The following is an 18,898-nucleotide window of genomic DNA, read 5'->3' as shown; positions in this document are numbered from 1 at the left end:
GCTCGCTCGGCAAGCCGTCGTTTGCATCAATGTACTTTGACACACGCGTACATTTTTCGAAGAGTCGGGGCTTAATTTTTCCCTCGATATTTTCCGTCTGGAAAGCCGCCGCATGGGCCGCCTGGAAGTCGGAGATTGTCTGCAAAAGGCATGGCCACTATAGTGCAAGCTGTGTGTACCCATAACAATCCTGTTTTACAGACGGCTGGCAGTGGCTGATAGACGACTGCCTCAAGAATCTGCAACGGTTCAACAATCCAGACGGCATCAAGGTAACAGTAACAACAACCCAGTAAACATCCAATGTTGGGCCAACTAGGCAAAAGCAAATGTGAAGAATCAAATCGATTTATAAATACGGAGCCATCTTTTGGTCATTGCATTCTCGTCCATCGCTCGGCCACGGCGCCTCCGGTGGGCTGTAGGTTTGTTTTTTCTCTTCTAATGATGGAAGAACTGCGGCGCCCCGGTTGGGAAAACCGGCGCCGTCCGTTCCCATCGGCTGTGTTCAGTGTGCGCGGCGCCGTCTCGTCTCACAGCGACTGCGTTTTTTCCCCACGGGCAAGGGGTTATAACCGTGCGAGCTCGCCACTTTTCTGTGCGGCTAATTGTCAGGCCCACGTTTATTCCGTTAGACCTCTTTGTTTAAAACCTTTGGCTTGGAGAGACGCGCGCTCGTGCACGTGCGCACGAGGCTGAGCTGCCAGCAGTCTTGTTTGTGTACAGGAGGAACCTGACTCGGATGGCCCTTGTGTGTAAGCCCCTGTTTGTTTCACATCAACAAACACACACGCGCACAGACACACACTCGCGCGCGCAGACAAAGCACAGCCATTGAATGAACTTAATTGGATAAAAGCGTGTGTGTGTGCTGGCGGTGATATTCACGTTTGAGCCCATCATGCAGATTGTTGTCGCAAGCCTTTTGGCTCTGAGATGAGGAGCGTAAACCATCATGAGCATAAACCATCACACAAACCATCGCATGAAGACGGTCACCACATCACGTGCTTTCAGATGCGCTTCTGAGGCTGTCCGGAACACTCTTCCGTCCTATATTAGGAAGCCACCAGAGCTATGCACTTTTAAATCAAAATTTTAAACTCATTTATTTAGAACTGCTTTTTGTGTTTAGCTTGTGGTCCTTTTCCCGTACCTCCGATTAGCACGGTTGGCTACATACGGTGCGAAAGAAGTTCAACGTACATATGATGCATTCAGTTGGATTAGAATGGAACCCAGGCACAAAAACACGAACAATACCGATTGTACGGCCCGTGAGGCGTGCATCAGGTCGCGTGAGTAAGAAACGATGTTTTCTTGGTGAATGCAAATGATATACAAATGTTACGTATAAGATAATGGTATGAAAAAAATTACACAAACGAGACAGAAACAAAATTATAAAGAGTACAAATGAGATAACACATAGGTTTTCGCAGCCACTTTTATTATTCGTAATACATTTTTGTATTCGGCCACGTAACGATCTGGCCAAATTGTCGTCATAAGACTCTCCACCACCTGACATCACCGAACTAATGAAATGACCACGCGTGCAAGCGTTGAACGCGCCAATCGTGATCCTCTCAGCTCACCCGTCGGTGGGTCGAAAAATGACTCCCGGAGGGCAAGTCTAACAACAATTAGATGAGCGACATTTCGCTTTAAACTGGAAGTCGCGGAGGAAACGTATCACCTGGTGGCACCCGAAAGTCAACGACGAATCTGAGTACAATTGCGGTAAAGACGAGGCAGCAGCGAGCAAAGTTGCGGCTCGCGGATCCCCGCGGTGGGTGGGGGTGGGTGGTGGATGATTAGCGCCGCCGCTGATGTTTGGCGGTTGGAAGCTTTTCCCACAGCCGCATTCACGGTGCTTGTTCGTGGCCAAGTAATTTGCATCGCTTGACAGCTGCTTGGAAGAGACGTATCTAAAGTACGTTCCTATTCCGTCAGTATACAAGAGACAAACCATTTATCTTTTGTCATCCTTGAAAAATAATTACTTTGCGAAGCTTCGTTTAATTCCCCCCGCTCCCCGACTCGCAGGTCTGGCATGAACAGATCCGTTTGTGGCCGGTGCCTGAGGCTTCATTATTTTGCCGAGCACGGATCTCGAGTTTCCCTCCCTTCTCTCGTTTTCGGGGCCAAACCAGTCGAGTCCCCCCCCCCCCCCGAGTCGATTCCCACACTCCGGGCGTCGCGTTGAGCTACCCCGCACCCAGACCAAGCCTCTCCTCCCACGCTGATGCCACCGCCGCTTTGCCCGAGCATAGGTCTCGGAGTCGAAAAGCCATGGGCGGTTTCCTGCTCATACCAGCATTGAGGTGGCGATCCCAACGTTTTACACGGTGAGCTCTTGCCAATGGGACATCTTGATCATTCAGCAGCTTTTGTGATTGACTTTGAAAGAGCAATTGAACTTTGTTGAGTCTTCCTTCTCATGAGTGTGGTGCCCGTGTCGGTATTAGTGGACACATTAGTGCGCAGTATTCGACTCTTTACAGTAGACCAAAATGTGGGAAATGTATTCAGAATCAGAATATGTATTTGTCATCAATATGCTAAATTCCTCTGTTGATATGTAAACTCCTTTGTCAAGGCGTTCTCCTCCTCCCATCCAGCTTAAAATACGCTGCCAAGCTTAGCAGTGTTCATTTAGGACGCTGTCTTTCCGACAGCTCTGTTTCTTCACCTGAGGACGGCTGCTTGCGTAGTGGCCGAAACGTCGTGAGAATTTAATTTAATTCTGTTTTATTTTTATTATTTTATTATTTCCCTTCTACGTGACTTTACAGAAAGAACCAACAATATGAATCCCTGCAGTCACGAAAGCTTTAAATCGAAAAATCTGAATATGTATTTATAATGAAGGAATCTGATGAGCTATAAAGCGCTTTTTCACAGATGTCCAGTCGGGGCTCGGCGGTAAGAACGTCACAACAACAAACAGTACAAAAACACGATAGGAGGGCAAAGTACAATAAAGGTAAACAAATCACACAGACACAACACTAAAACATCCCCTTTGTAGCAGGCAAATCTCACCGAGGTGTTAACGTATTGTTCAGAAGCGACCATGGCCACAGATGTTAGCTCCACAAAGTGGCTTATCATTTAGACATTTACATGGTGGTATGATTACAAAATTAATAATAACCTATGAACCCAGGAAAGCCACGCTGAGTCTAAAGATTCTTTTTCAGGAGGATCTTGTCTTGGGATTTGGGATGTTGGCCAACACCTCGATATTGTCTGTGGGAGGAAACCCGTGCAGAGGAGAGAGAGAACACGCAGAAAGTCACCCGAGTTCGGAATCAAACCCAGGCGCTTCTCACGTGTGAGGCACAAAGTGTGACCACTGCGCCACTAAGACTGTGTCCGTAGGGCCCATCTCCAGCGTCCTCTAAAGAATCGATTGTTGGTCGTGCACGCGGTGACGCCTGCGGCAAGAATGTCCGTGAACTTTCATGACTGTAAAAAAAAACAACGGCCGTTAAAGGGGGAAATTATTCAACACCGTTCATATTTTATTCAAAATATTTTAAAAAACGTTTGTTCTATCGCGCCGTATGAGCGCACCTGTACGGATTGCACACTCGCGTAAAAAATAAAAACCCTTCTCTGCAATAAAGACGATAACGTAAGCGCGCAATTAAATAAGTAAACAGCTCGGGATCGATTAGCCAGTGGCGCCACAACGTTGTCGCTGCGCTCGGTTTATTTATTTCCGCGCGAGTAATTACGGCCGCCCCCCCCCCCCCCCCATTGTCGACGGGTTGCGCTTTCTTGTAATGCGACCTTTTTGAAAAATCCCAGGCACCGCAGCAATTAAGGCAAGGGCATTGTCCGAGCCAGCGAGGGGTGGGAGGGGGGCGATGGTTGCAGAGGGGGGGGGGGGTGCGGTGAGGGGGAGGTGCGGCAGCCACAATGGGGACGCGTCGGGAGCGGCAGACTCCGCGCCACCACCCTCGCCCTGCCCGGCCCCGCTCCTCCACGGAGCCCGCCATGTACAGGGCTGGCACCCCCCCACCCCCACGCGCCCTTGGGAAACGCGCCCGCCGGGCACCCTCGCCGGCGACGCGTCAGCTCGCACGCACGCACGCAGGGGGTGCGGGGGGGGGGAGAGGGGGAGCACCGTGCGTGGGATTCGTGCGCCGCTTTTGTTCGCTTCGCGGGCGGCCCCGCTCGCGATCGGCGGCGGGCGCCGGGGCACCAGCTAATTGGTGCCGATTGTTCGGCGAGCCAGCACGTGACGGTCGCCCTCGGGCCGGCCCCGGCGAGGGGGTGCCGCCTGAATAACATCACGCGACAGACAGCTGTGGGGGGTCCCGCCTGGTTCCCTCCACGGTGGCCGACGCCGCCGCCCGCCTCCGCCAGCGACATCGCCCCGTCGGCCAAACCCAGCCGCATGAATAATACAGGGATCGGCGTGAATAATTCACTCGCGCGTCACAAAATCATCGCGAGCATTTTGCAATGAAATACTGCAGCTGGCGACAATAGAATGGGAGGTAAACGATGCTGGAATTAGATGTCTGCCCCTGTTAAGCCAGTCCGGCCCCGGGCTAGGTTACATTGACTCCGCCGCCACAGTTGTCCATTAGACTGCGTCGGGGACAAGGAAGGCGATGTTGCTTGGTTCACCCGATTGACGCGTGGAGCGTGGAGCGTGGCCTGATATTGAGTAAAGGTGCTCGGTGTCATTAAACACGCAGAATGCCCAGCCAGCGTCTTCCATAACCTGGCAATCTCGTCCACCTGTCGCATTCAGGCCTGGTCGGTTAATGTCCCCCCTGCACCAGAAACGCACGTGGGCACACGAACACACCCTCGTCTCGTACGTGCATGCGCCTTTTGCTTGAAGTAAAAGTCGGTTTAAATACCATTCACTTCAATTACCTCCTGTAGGTCTCAACTAATCATCCTACCTGCCAGAGTGGATAACATACACAACGCTTTGTGGGCAGTCAGCAGTGAGAGTCCAGTAGAGAGAGAAAGATAGAGAGAGAGAGACTGGGCCCAGCTCTGTGATTATGCCACCCTCCAATACTCGCTCAGGGACGCAAACAGAGATGATCACCAGCCCATGCTGATTCGAGCAGGAGAGCACTTGGATTTCACCTCCAGGTGCTGGAGGTGGCATTATCGGGTGACAGGGATGGCAGTGGGAGCGGGGAAGTTGCCCGTGTGGTGCGTGACCGGGGCTTGCTCGCGCTGCTGCTGCTGCTGCTCCTGCTGCAGGCTAAGTGCACCGCCGTTCGCGTGGGAGGCAGGTGATGCGTGATGACCCCGTCTTCCAACGCGGTCATCGGAGATGGCTCTTCCGCCCGCCTCTAAAGAGGACGCGCTCGCGCCTGCACCCTCGCGTGCCCCCCAGTGTCCCCCCTCTTCCTTTTGCGCGTCGCTGTGGCTTGACCACGGTTCGGCTGCATTTCACCGCAACCTCGGGACTAAACCGCTCGTATCGAGTCTGCGCCGTTTTATAAACTGCACGAGTCAACTTTCGGACACGTTGAGTTCTTCTCAAGAATATGTGAATTTTATCGCAAGTTGACGACCCACGATGGCATTTTTTTGTATTTTCGGCATGGTTGGTATTTTTAGTCACGAGGCGGTTTACGTAACATGCTTTAAAAGTGCCTCTTCGTTTGGCTCGGGTTACCGTTTCATAACTACAGGTGAGCATGCCTACCGCAGTTTTTAACATTCGGTTCATTGTGCACAAATCATAGTTGCAATTTCCAAAAGTGATCCCGAATGGGAGATGTGATATCTTGAGTAATATCGATCGCCGACGTTTGGCGTCCTTCCTCCGCACCTTCAATTAGCACCGATGGCTACATACGGTGTTAAAGAAGTTCAACCTACATACATACGTCTGTGAGAAAGGACACGGCGCACAGAGAGAGAGAGACCGCCAAATGTACCTCTGCTGTGGTGGCCGGTAATTTATTTGAAAATCCGTCGTAAATTTTATCCTGGCAGTCATCAAGGAGAAACATAGATTATGGCTTTTGAATACAGGTGCATGTGGAAGATGCCAGGAATTTCTTGAAAGCACAGAGTGAGCGACTTGGAAGTTTGGAAAAGAAGATGGCAAAAAAGCGAGCATGTGTGTTTGTGCGTGCGTGCGTGTGTGTGCGTGTGTGTGTGTGCGTGTGTGTGTGTGCGTGTGCAGGGAGCGGTAGTGGAGCGGTTAGCTGCGCTCCGAACCCGGTTGCCCGGGTTTGATTCCCGCTCACAGCCAACACCAGTGAGGATTATCTGAACCGGTCCTGGGCCTCCCCTCGGTCGATTCGGCCTCAAATGAGTACCTGGTGCGATGTATAAACATCGCCGCTTGGGAGAAAAAGGTGGCCAGGCGTGGTGCTGGCCACTCACCCCTCTCGTGTGCCGTGCCGGCCTTCATAGGTGCTCGCCAACAGCACTTGCCCCAACGGCCTGTTAAGGCTACGCGGGGGATCTTTGTGTGCGGGACAAGGGAGGGGAGGTTGCCCATCTCACGGGGCCTTCGGCGGGTCGAAGTCTTGGCTATGGCCGATTGAGACGGTTGTATTGGAGTGGTACCCGGTGGTCACCTCGCAACGGGGAAGCGACCTCGAGCCTCGGGGGTGAAACGCCGTGAGGGGCGTTTGGCAACGACTGTGGGATCCCGCAGGGGGGTGCGGTGGGATTAACAGCATTAGCCAAGATGAGACGGACGGCTGTCGCCTTTTCCACAGACCAAACCGAGCCGTATTTTTCAGGCCGCCAAAGTCGAATCAAAACCGTGCGGTATCCTGTCATAAAGTTCAACGCGACGATACCCGTTCCGCATCTCGGCACAAATCAGTTCCTGCCACCGGAAACACCGGCGGCGCCTGTCCCCGGACTGTCCAGGTCAAACCCGGACAGACCCGGGCAGGCGGCGACCCTAGCACCGGCCCCGCGCTCGCGTGCCGCTCTCCTCCTCCAACCCGTGCACGACGACCTCTTGATCTTTCTTTTACCTCTCCGGCCTCCCCCCCCGCCCGCGTGCTAAGACGGCGGCACGGCGGAGGGGACCCGATTGGAGCCGTCCGCGGCCAATGGGCTGCGTCGTGCGCGCAGCGTGCCGACCTCGTGGGCCCCGCGGCCTCGCGGCTTGGACGAGGGGTCGCGGCACGCGGCTCGTGACTGAACAGGGGGTGTTTTTCCACCGCCCGGTCGCTACGCCCCCGCGCCCGGCCGCCGCTGGAGCGGGCCGCTGCGCCGGCCGGCCTCCGCCACCTTCCCCTGGTTTGCCGGCGCGACCCCCCCCCCCCCTCCGGGGTCGCGGGCAGGCCCCATCGCCCGGCACGTCGCCGCCGCCGCCGTCGTTCGTTCGGTAGCCTCGGCTGACTGATACGCCGGTCAGCCTGTTCCTGCCCGTTCCCAGCAGCGCCCCGCTCGACGCGGGCAGCTCAGAAATAGGCGCGCGTTGATGACATTTTGACAGCCTTTCAGGTTCGCGCAGGCGTGCCGTTTGTGGGGGAACCGACAGGGTAACCCCCCCCACTCCCCCATCACCTGCTGTGACTCGAGCTGTAACGATCGGCCTTTCATGCGCGTTTCGAGCAGGGTCAGGGCGGATCCGATCGGCGAGTGATGGTGGCAAAACAGGGAAACGCTGCCCGGCGCGTGCGTACACGCACGCGGTGTTCTGTGTTTTTATTTTATTTCAAAACAAAGGTGATGCAAGCATTCCTCCTGTACCCCACACACTCAGCAATTAGGTTGTCGAGGCTTCTCCTTCAATACGGGGGCCGTGATCTGCTACCAGGGCGGCAAAAATGTTGCCATCATAATGATAATAATAATAACATGCAAATACGTTGGTTCTTGTGTTTCAAGACACCCGTGTAAATGGGAAGTGTTTTAAGGGCAAGCCTCATTCCTCTGCACGATTTCTAGGGACTTGGGAGTGAACAGAAGGTGGGGGCCCGAATAGTGGCAGGTTTATTATGAAGTTGAATTTGCACGCGCATAGTCAAGGCTGTAACGTAACATTACGAAATTGCATACCTGTTTTTATATCTTTCGTATTTGTGCGATTAATAATAATTTACAGGCCCTTTATGAGCCCCTGCTGGATGAAGGCCCCCCCCCCCATACTTCACGCTGGTCAATAGGGGGTTGGTGAAAGAGTCGCCCAGGAATGGTTCGGTTATCGTTTACCGCTGATGTTATCCACCGCTGAGAATTGAACTCGGGTTGTCCGGTTCGTAGCGCATCGCACCAATCACTCTGCCACCGTTTTACCCCCAGTGTGTAACATCAGGGTATGGTTTGCGTCTCAAAATAATAAATCCACGCACATTTAGATTTGTAAATGAGCGTATCTTTTGCAGTTGTGTCCCGCTGACGAGCATCTTCAATTGTTCAGCGAACTCTTACGCCGCATTTGTTTTTTTCCTCGTGCTTATCTTGAGCTCAGCTTTTGTTTTACCCGGGGCGATTATTGAAGGGCGGCCTGCGATAGATATGAAGCAGACGCTGAAGAGTGCGCAAAGAAGCGTGCGCCATTGGAGGTGCGTGCGGGGGATAGGAGATACGGAGGGGAGCACGAGGATCGGAGAACAAAATGCAATTCGAAGTGAGCATCTTTGACCGCTAGGAAAAGTAAAGTGTGCTGCGACAGGACACGGCATCGGTTCGGCACGGGGGACAGAGTGGTAGCCAGGGGCGGAAACACGGCCGCGAGCACGTCCTCCGAAGAGATGGAGCGATGAGATCAGCCCGTGTGCTGGTGGATTCTTGCGGCCTGTGGCCGCGAGGGATTCTAACAGCTTGCCGGGTCCTTCATTCAGCAGTGGATGATAGACTCTGACCGATGATGATCGTGACGAGTGTAATAATTAATTGTAGTTCCCGAATGCATCGATGCGTCCCCCGCGCTCTGCTTGTACACGGAGGCTGTTCAAGGAGATGTTCACACGGGGAGATGCCACCTTTGTGCAAAGGGAAGTAGAGGTGGTGTCTGTCAAGCATCCTTGCGTATTTCATTCGTTATCATTGTTCTCCCAGTATTATTACGGTATTGGCGTGGATTATAGTTTACATCGATGCAACTGTTTTGGCCCTAGCCTGGCACCAAGGCTATTATTATTATTATCACTCGTTCGCCCAGGAAAACCCTCACCGAGTTTCAAGACTCCTTAGCAGGGAGGGTCCTGCCAGGTTTTTCCGCAGTAGCGGGCAATGCTGCTGCTGCGCGTTATCCCAGTCGATCAATCTGCAGTTAATTGTTTGAACGTCGGTATGTTTGCTATTTAGTTTTGAACCGTGGGGCTGTGCACATCGCAGTGGCATCCCAATGGCTCCCCCTGTCATCGCCAGCACGCGCCGGGCCCCGCTTACCCAAGCCCTGCCTTCTGTAGCACGGGACACGCACACACGAGGGCACGCACACACGAGGGCACGCACACCACGCGCGTGCTCTGGTGCATTTCGCAGCCAGGCTGTCAGGAACTGGTGCATCCAACGCGGCGACTCGAACCGGCGCTAACCGGGGACGCTAAACCCCGCGTGTTGGTCGCCGCACGCACCGCCGCGGTGCGGGTTGGACGCACGCATGCACCGCGCTCCCCCGCGTCTTTCTCGCGTCTCTCTCGGTTGTCGCGGGTGAACCGTGGCGTGTGGCTGAACCGGAGCGCGGCCGGGGCCACGTGGTTCCGCAGTGCGGGCGGCTCACCTCGAGTGACCGGGAGCGCTCTGCGGCTAGAGCACCCACAAATGGAAACCGCGCGCACACACACACAGGCAAGGGTGAAAATGACGATCATCCTTTGTATTTATAAAGGGGCGCTTAAATATCCTGGGCATCGCATCTCATCTCGGACATTCGAATGCCCTCAGTGGCAGCTGTTGGCGTGAAGCGCAAGGCGGGTCGGCACCGGCCTGCACAGTGACCGTTACTCTGCCAGTAGGAGGCGGTGATTGCTGCTGCGTGCGATCTCAATTGAGTAAACGTGTGTAATGACTGCAGGAGAAATCACAGCGATACGCTACTCCACCGCTTTTGACGCAGTGATCTGGCTTGACCACACGACTGTGAAATTGTAGTTGTTGGCTCTGCATCTATATCAGTGGCCGTACGAAAGAAAAAGATTCTGGAGGGTGATAAGTTGGTTTGGAAGCGAAGGCAAAGCGTGCGGGTAAAAGTTTGTGAACCGCTCCAGCGAAGACAGTATTTCACTGGCGCGTGCTGCCCCCGCTGACATGTGGTTCAGAGACACGGTCGTTAAAATATTTCAACAAGGCCTTAAAAGTGCCGAAGAAAACGTGGAGAAATGCGCGCGCCCTCGTTGATCTGGCCGGGCATTTTAGAAACGCGTGAGCGCGCAACGATCACAACGTGCTATTGAAAAGTGTGAGATGATGACGAGTTGCTAGTCAAACAAAGACGAGCTTGCAGGTAAAGTTTGTGAGCCGCTCCACTTAATTCTAAACAGATTTTTGCGAGAGATTAGTGCTCCTTCTGTGGGGCGCGGAGCGATGCCTATCGGCGCTCGCCGCGTGCCGGTGGTTTCTAAACAGTGGCGGAGGATGCTCCGTTCTGGGTAGCGGTGGCGCTCGCCACCAGGGAGGCTCCTCCGCACCGGATCGGTTCGAGTTGGCGCCGCACGGGCGGCCACGCGGTCCGTGGGTGGGTGGAGGGCGGGGGGGGCAGCACGTGGCCGCTGCGAGCCGGCCGAGTCGTTGGCGGCGCCGTGACCTGCCGCTGGCCCTGCTGCTACTGCTGCTGCTACCGCTGCTGCTACCGTGCGGGGACGGCGATAAGCAGCGCTTCTCCCAAGCAGGCCGATAACCGTTAAGAAACGGGCTCCAAACTACGTTAATTTATCGACATAATTGGGGAGTGCGTCTGTGGTTATTTTTACAACTGTGGAGACATCATTTCCTTGCATCATATACACTCACCGTAATCCCCTTTCTCGTCTGATGCCTCCGTAAGTCTACAACTCCGTGCTGCCTGCCACCTATTTACGCCCAGGCTCGTAAAACCAAAATCTCTCTCCGTGGCCCTTCTGCATAGCACATGAATAGGGAAATGCCGTTGCCCGAGATGCCACCTTCTGTACATGTTTCTTTTAAGGCCACGGTGTTATTGATGAACATGTTCGATATATTTATTATAATTTCGAAACCTTCCTCCACTGAAAAGCATGACTTAATGTTGTAACTTATAGTACTCTGCTTTGCCTCTAAGAGCATGATATTCATGAGGGCTCAACGTGGTTTATTGTTGGTATATAAACTACTGCAATAGGCGTTATAGATCGTGATGACGAGTCTCCAGGGCTAAGTTATTTCTCCCGAAGTGTAAGCAATCTGGATTTGTAGATGGCAATGCTCATAAGTGCTAACTGAAGAAACGTCACTTTAAAACTTTCAGTCAGAGAACCATAAAAACAAATAAAATACAAATTAAACCAAATCAATATATGGCTTCACATCAACCCTAAGTGGTTGTTATTGTTGTCGACTTGACTTAGGCTGTGACTTAAATAACAAATTCGGACTCAAATAGCACGCTGGCTTTGTGTGCTCCCATACACAGGAAACGATGTCACCTTATCTATAATATCACACGCACGGTAGCACAAAACAGCTGAAAACCAGCGCGAATTGCCACCGCACCTGCTCGCTTGTTTTTTGAAGTGCGGGAACAAAGAGGGGACAACCAAGATAAGAGAAAGAAAACTCGCGGCGGCTGCGACGCGTTTAATGTTTCATGGTTCACGAATGTGCCCCCCCCCCCCCCCCCCCCGTGCTTGCAGGCTGCGGCAATATCGGCGCTGGCCGCTCTATGCGAGTTCTACTACCAGGCCCAGGCCGGGGAGGCCGACCGCGCCGTCCAGGGTGAGCGCCACCCGCTCTGCACCACACCAGCCCACAGCGCACCGCACCAAAGACAGAGCTCCCCTGTGTAGCCTTAGCAGACTGTTGGGGCAAGCGCTGTTTGCGAGCAGCAGCTATGAAGGCCTGCACGGCACACGAGGGGGTGGGTCACCAGCACCACGCCCGGACGACGACTTTGTCTCCCCAGTGGCGATGTTCGCACACCGCACTAGGTACTCAGTTGAGGCTGAGTCGACCTAGGGGAGGCCCAGGACCGGTTCAGATAAGTCACTGGTGTTGGCCGTGAGCAGGAACCGAACTCCTGGTGTGTCACGCCAAGCCAGCCAGTGTGCCACGCCAACTCTATTTGTGCCGCGCCAATCCCCGCCGGTGCCATGCCACGAGTCCGGCGACCTCTGTTGGATTTCCACTCACGGCTAACATCAGCGGCAAGCGAACCGGTCCACGCCCTGCCGCTCCCCACACCAACCCACACTGACCAGCGTGGTGAAGTATGGTGACACCCCCACTGACCGACATGGCGTGAGAAGGCCTCCACCCAGCAACGAAGAGACCAAGAGCTCTTGCTTAAAATAAATACGCTCGACACTGATTTAGGTGACAAGCTAAGGGGAAAGGTAACTTGAGGTATTGCAGGTTACAAGCTAAGAGTGGTCTGGGTGGAATGATTCTAAAATTGAGCTATATGTCACCAGCCGACTTGTCTATCTCGTTAACCTTTAAGAATGTATCCACATACCAAGCAGGGCTCTCATAAACAATGTAAACCCAGTAGTCATAACCAGACAAGTTTCACAGCGACTTGGTTTTTCTTTTATAGTAGCTCACCACATTTTTAATAAATGAAACGATGTAAACGATGGATGTGGAAATATTTTCATTCACACCACTCGCCCGCCACACATACAAAATTGAGCTACGTTAATTTGTCTTTTATTTTGTAAGATTTAACAAACTTTTTCTGCTAAATTCAGAAGACCCAAGAAGCCAAACTGGGAGTTCCCAATGAGCATTCTGAGTCCCAGCTTTGTTCAACATAGCCAAGCATGAGACGGCCCTAAAGCCATCTAGAGATAAACATCTCAAGTTTGTTGGGTTTTTTTTGCTTTCTCAACTCGCTGGGCTATAACGAATTGCTTTGCTGACCCGAGAGCCACCGCTCCAGAATTGACCTTAAACCATTCTTGGAACTCGTCAACACGGGTGACCCTGAATTCCACCAATGACCTTTACGAACCCGAGAGTTGCATCATCACAGCCAAGCCCGTCCCTTTCCGTGCCGACATTTACCGACGTTGGAATTAGCATCAACGTATCGTCACCGACGCAATGACTCAGCAGTTGTCAACCCGACTGACTACAACCAATTCACACCGAGTGCACCCAACATCAGAAACGAAGCAGGGTTTCAGCCTGGTGATGAGTACTGCGATGGGAGGCTGCCTGGGAAATATCAGGTGGTGTAATCTTGTGGCTGTGGTGTGACCTGGAATTGGCAGGATCCTTGAATCTATCTGTGCGGAGCCTTTGCTGTCTCCGCATATGCATAGGTCTTCTTCGGTAGTCCGGTTTCCTGCCGTGTGAAGCTAATCGCTGGTAAATGGTGATGGCCAAGGATCCCAATACAGGGCCCTCCTGATCAAGAGCCTTTGAGACTCAGCGAGGCTTACCGAGGTAAACAAATGGCATTATTGTAATTATTATTGTAGAATTTACAAGACGACTAGGTGATCATGGAGAAGACCTAAGGCCAATTGGTGGGATACTGTTGGAGCAGATCTATGGGTTTCTGTGTGAATCTGTGGATCTCTGTGTAAAATTCACAGGTTGAGTGTATCTAAGGGCAGATTTCAGGATACGATTAGGTCATATCTTACCTGGTGCAGTGTGTAAACATCAGCACTGGGAGGCAAAGGCGACTGGATGTGGTCCTGGCAATGTCTCTTCTTCGTGTGCCGAGCCGGCCATCATTGGCGCTCGCTAACAGCACTTGCCCCAACAGCCTGTGTGGGCTATGAGGGTGATCTATGTCTTTTGTGTTCCACTGCGACAGCTGCCCTGTTGGAACGCTACTTGGCCGGGCTGCAGAGCAGCGACAAGATGACTCGATGTGGCTTCAGCTGTGCCCTGGGGGCCCTGCCGGCGTTCATGCTCGCCGGGCACATCAGCCAGGTTCAACACCCGGCCGTGGCGCCACCGCACGCATGAACACAGGCCCTTAGAATTGTATTCAAATGACAAGTGTTGGAGAGCCAGTTTATCTTGTGAATAAAAATGTCCGTGCGGGAAATCCCACGCTGGTTCAAATAATGATTTAATGCTAATCTACCCAGAACCAGCTAACATGCAGGTGTGCAGGTGTGCAGGTGCTGGGTGGATTATTGCATCGCAGGATCGTGGGAGGTGGCGGTGGCTGGGGAGGCCTTCGTCCAGCAGTAGATTGACCATGGCTGATGTTGATGATGAATTTACACGTGATATTTAGAGGAATTCCCATGGGCGCGATCAAAAGCTAACGTGTGGCCCCCAGTCGATAAGACTGAGACTAAGTGCGACAGTTCCCTCTTTCAGCCGATGGTGATAAATGGAGCCGTTGGCGGAAGAGAAAAGCGGAGCGCTTATCAAGCGCACTGAAGCATGGCTCAAGCAAATCGCGCAGTGAGCGCACAGATTAATTGGAAATTGATGGCGCCATTAATTCACTGGTACAATCTCAAGTCGGATAAATTTCGTCTGTTTGGCAAGGCGCGACGCGTACGTGGAGACGTTTACCGACCACGCCTGAATGTTTCACAGAGGTAATGTTGGCTTGCGCTTTGAAAATAAGCGGTTAGAGGAAGATTCTGTGTTTGCTAATACACCACGACATTGTATAACCGGCTCACTGGGCACTGGTATGGGCGTATATGTGAAAAGGCCGGATATGCCTGGCGGGGGGGGGGGGGCGGTTAATCGGTCAGTGCAGATACACGACGGTCGGATGTGCGGCGTTGCAGTGTTAAAGCGACGGCGATGGACGAAGCTTCACTGTGTGACGTTCTGCATTCGTCTTCACGTGCCAGGTGCTCGCCGGCCTACAGCAGGCCACGGCCATCGGCCCACACGAGGAGAAGTTTGCCGAGGCCCGGAGAGACGCCGTCGGGGCCATCGCCAGGTGAGCCCGTCCGCTGCGGCGGCGGCAGGAACACGTCGCTAGAAAGATCCAGCGCTCGCTACAACGGGCAGTGTTTTCGTTTTTTAGCTCCTGGGAGGCTCTGCTCCACCGACTTTTATGTCAAGTTGCTTCTGGGCAGTGGGCGTAAGCTCGTGCGCTTGTCAGTTATTTACTTATTTACTTATTCCCCCCCACTCCCCCACTCCCCAAGGTTTCTGGGTACAGGCCCAAAGGCCCGCAACAAGCCCTTTGAAGGTTATAACAGCAGATAAGAGTTGATACGCTTCCTGCATTGAGAAAGGCTTTTTAAGAGCTTGTCAAGAGAGCCCATGGGAGTGGAACAGTGAGAGGGAAGAAGCTGAATGAGATGTGCGACCGTCTGTGCGTCGTTCCGTGTGTGCATGTGGCTTGTGTTGTGTGTGTGTCCGTTGTGGTGTGCCTTGCCATGTAACATTGTCGTGGGCAGTGCTGTGGGGGGAGGGCCAATGCCCATTGGCCTCTCCCCTCATGGCGTCTGTGACCACCACAGTGGCTAAACGGGGGCTCTGGACGGGTGCGAGGGGCTGGTAACCCCTCCACCTTCAATTAACCACCACTAAACTACGAAGTAAACATAAACCTGTAATTAATAAGCTTGTGCCGGAGGCCCCGGGGGGTCAGGCTTTTATGACGTCTCCTGGCCAAACCCCATTTGGCGGAGCCAGGAGATTGAATTTTAACCCTCGGGGCTCCTCCAGAAACAACGAAAAACCATTGCGGATGGCCACGTGGAATGTTCGAACGCTCACTGCGGAGGAGAGGCTGCCACTCCTCTGTCGGGAGCTGGACCGGTACCGCCTGGATCTCTGTGGCATTCAGGAGGTCCGGTGGACCGGTTCTGGCTCCTGCCACCATGAGGGGTGGACAGTCCTCTACTCGGGGCAGGAGACTGCCAAACAACAGGGTGTGGCTCTTCTTCTGAACAAAAGAATGAAGGGGGCGTGGGAGCGTGGCGGTGAGGTGTGGGAAGCTGTAAGCCCCAGGATACTTTGGGCTCGCCTTCCCATCAACCAGAGGCGAGGAGTGGTGGTCGTGGTTACTTATGCCCCCACCGAAGACGAACATCTGTGGAGGGATGCAGGCAAAGCCGATGAGTCGGACGCTTTCTATGACCTCCTGTCACAGGTGCTGGCTAAAGTGGCCACTCGGGACAGAGTCATCTTGTTGGGTGACTTCAATGCCCGAGTTGGTCATGATACTGGCACCTGGTCTGGAGTGATTGGAAGGCATGGGCCAGATCAGCTCAATAATAACGGTAGGAGGCTGCTAGATTTTTGTGCAGCCCATGGGCTTGTAATTACCAACACGCTCTTCCGGCATCGGCGCATCCACACAACATCATGGATGCATGCCGGGTCCAAGCAAGAACATCTGCTGGACTACGTAGTGACGGACCAGCGGATGCGAGCCCATGTCCTTGACACCAGGACCTACCGTGGAGCTGATCTGCCCTCTGACCATCGACTAGTCATCTGTAAGATGCGCCTGCCATTCTTCCACTCCGGTGGTGGGTGTACACCCAGGATCCCATTCCAACCAAAAGTGGCCTGGTCTAAGTTAGCTGATGAAAGTTGCAAGCGAGAATTTCATCATCGCTTGCAGCTGGGGTTGGCATCGTCCCCCACTCCACCTGATGTCGAGGGTAAATGGGCGAGGTTTAAGACTGTGACTCATGCAGCTGCAATGGCTGCTTTGGGTACGCGGTCCAGACCTCCCCGGGAACCCTGGCTGACGGAGGAGGTGTTCAGGTTAATTGAGAAAAAGCGACAGGCCCACTCTCATCGCCTACAGCATCCCACGTCAGAGAATGAGGAGGTTTACCGCAGTCTTCGCTCGGAGGTTCGGAGAGCCGTGAGGCGCTGTAAGGATGGGTGGTGGTCGCGGGTTGCTGAGGAGATGGAGTCTGCCTCAGTGGCCCGCGATCACAAATCACTATTTAACTCCATCAAAAAAGTAACCTGCAGCGCCACACCTATTACCATCATTAGAGGAAAAAACGGTGATCCAATCTCCGACCCCCAGGAACAGGTTTGCAGATTTGCTGAGCATTTCTGTGAGGTCCTGGGGGAGGGAAAATCTCTCAGCCAGGAAAACATCATGGCACAAAGTGGGGATAACCCTGCTGAGGCTGCGGTGCCTCAAATATTGGAAGAGGTCACCCCCTGTGAGTGGCTGGCTGAGGTACCGGCTGTTGAGGAGGTACTGAGGGCGATCCGGAGTCTGAGACCAGGGAAGGCACCGGGCAGAGATGATCTCCCAGGCGAAATGCTGAGGGAGGGTGGCGTTTGTGCACAGACTGCCCTATATGACATCATAACAACAGTCTGGACCACTGGACGGGTTCCGCAGGACTGGAAGGATGCCCTGGTGGTCCCCCTCTTTAAGAAGGGGGACCGTACTGACTGTAACAACTACAGGGGCATCTCACTCCTCAGTGTGCCGGGTAAGGTCCTGGCAAGGATTATTCAACATCGCCTTGCTAGGCATGCTGAGGAGAGGCTTGCGGAGCCCCAATGTGGTTTCAGGAAAGGGCGGTCCTGCACAGATGCCATATTTTCTGTCCGTCTGCTTCAGCAGAGGTGTAGGGAATTCCAAAAAGACCTACATCTCTGCTTTATTGACCTGGTCAAGGCCTATGATACCATCAGTAGGACTGGGCTCTGGGTTGTTCTTCGTGCTTTCGGAGTCCCTGACCCTCTGCTCACGATCATTAAGGACCTTCATGATGGTGAGCGGGCCCGGGTAAAACTACGTGGCCGGGAGTCGGAGCCTTTCCCTGTACACCTTGGGGTGCGACAGGGATGTCCTCTGGCTCCCACATTATTTAACATCTATTTCGACTGCGTAGTTCGTGAAGCCTTCAATAGCTGTACCGGGGGAATTTCCATTTGGTACAGATATAATGGGAGGCTGATCGACGCCCGGGTGCGATCAAGGGATGGCTCCCTATTGGTCAACCACGTTATGTATGCCGATGATTTGGTAATAGCTGCTCATTCAGAAGAGGAGTTGGAGACGCTGCTGCTGAGACTGGAACGTGCCACTAAGAGGTGGGGCCTTACCATCAGCCCCACCAAAACTAAGCACCTGCCTGGGTATTTTGTACCATCGGACACTCCACCCCCACAACTCCCAATTGGTGATGGGGCAGTTGTGGAGAGAGTGGAGAGTTTCCCATACCTGGGCAGTGTGCTTATGACCGGCTCCGGTTTATCAGCAGAGGTCTCACTCCGAATCAGTCGAGCGGCAATATCTTTTCATCGGTTGCGTAACGCTGTGTGGAAGCTACCTGGTCTGTCGCTCCGCACGAAGCTTCAGGTCTTCTCGGCCACGGTCATTCCCTCCCTTCTCTACGCTTGCGAAACGTGGACCCCCCTAGTGGAGCATCTTCGCCGGTTGGAAACATTTAGGCTGGCCTGCCTACGATCCATCCTGGGTTTAACCAGGCTGGATTGTGTGAGGAGCTCACAAGTCCTTGAAAGATCTGGGCAAAGTCCCATCAGTGAGCTCCTCCGGCAGGCAAGGCTGCGTTGGCTGGGTCATGTAGCCCGCATGCCCAGCCACCGCATGCCTAAACAGCTTTTGTTCGGCCGGATCGAGGGGGCTAAACGGGCGCAGCACGGGCTAGAGAAGAGATGGAGTGATGTGGTACAGGAGGACGTGGAGCTGAGTGGACTTGCCGATGACTGGTACCAGCGGTGTCAAGATCGGCCTCTGTGGAGGAGGCTCGTGAAGGACGCTACTGGGCAGTTGGAGGCAGTCGCCCTCCAACAACAACGGAGGGCGGAGGAGCGACGCTCACAACAACGAGCGGAGCGACGGGTGGCTAAAGCACAGCAA

General features: G+C 53.6%; 1 protein-coding gene across 1 annotated transcript in view; it reads left to right on the top strand.

The window, feature by feature from the left end:
• TBCD (tubulin folding cofactor D) overlaps positions 1 to 18,898 on the top strand; it is a 119,023-nt gene that overhangs the window by 84,136 nt on the left and 15,989 nt on the right. Inside the window, exons 25-28 of the mRNA XM_078605216.1 lie at positions 202 to 272; positions 11,784 to 11,865; positions 13,919 to 14,037; positions 14,928 to 15,019. Coding sequence (XP_078461342.1) covers positions 202 to 272; positions 11,784 to 11,865; positions 13,919 to 14,037; positions 14,928 to 15,019 — 364 coding nt within the window. The remainder of the gene's footprint in view (positions 1 to 201; positions 273 to 11,783; positions 11,866 to 13,918; positions 14,038 to 14,927; positions 15,020 to 18,898) is intronic.

This window comes from Lampetra planeri, chromosome 23 (assembly GCF_965212315.1).
Source record: "Lampetra planeri chromosome 23, kcLamPlan1.2.h2, whole genome shotgun sequence".
Lineage (NCBI taxonomy): Eukaryota > Metazoa > Chordata > Hyperoartia > Petromyzontiformes > Petromyzontidae > Lampetra > Lampetra planeri.
The sequence above is the reverse complement of the archived record's forward strand: the minus strand, read 5'-3'. Positions and strand labels throughout refer to the sequence as shown.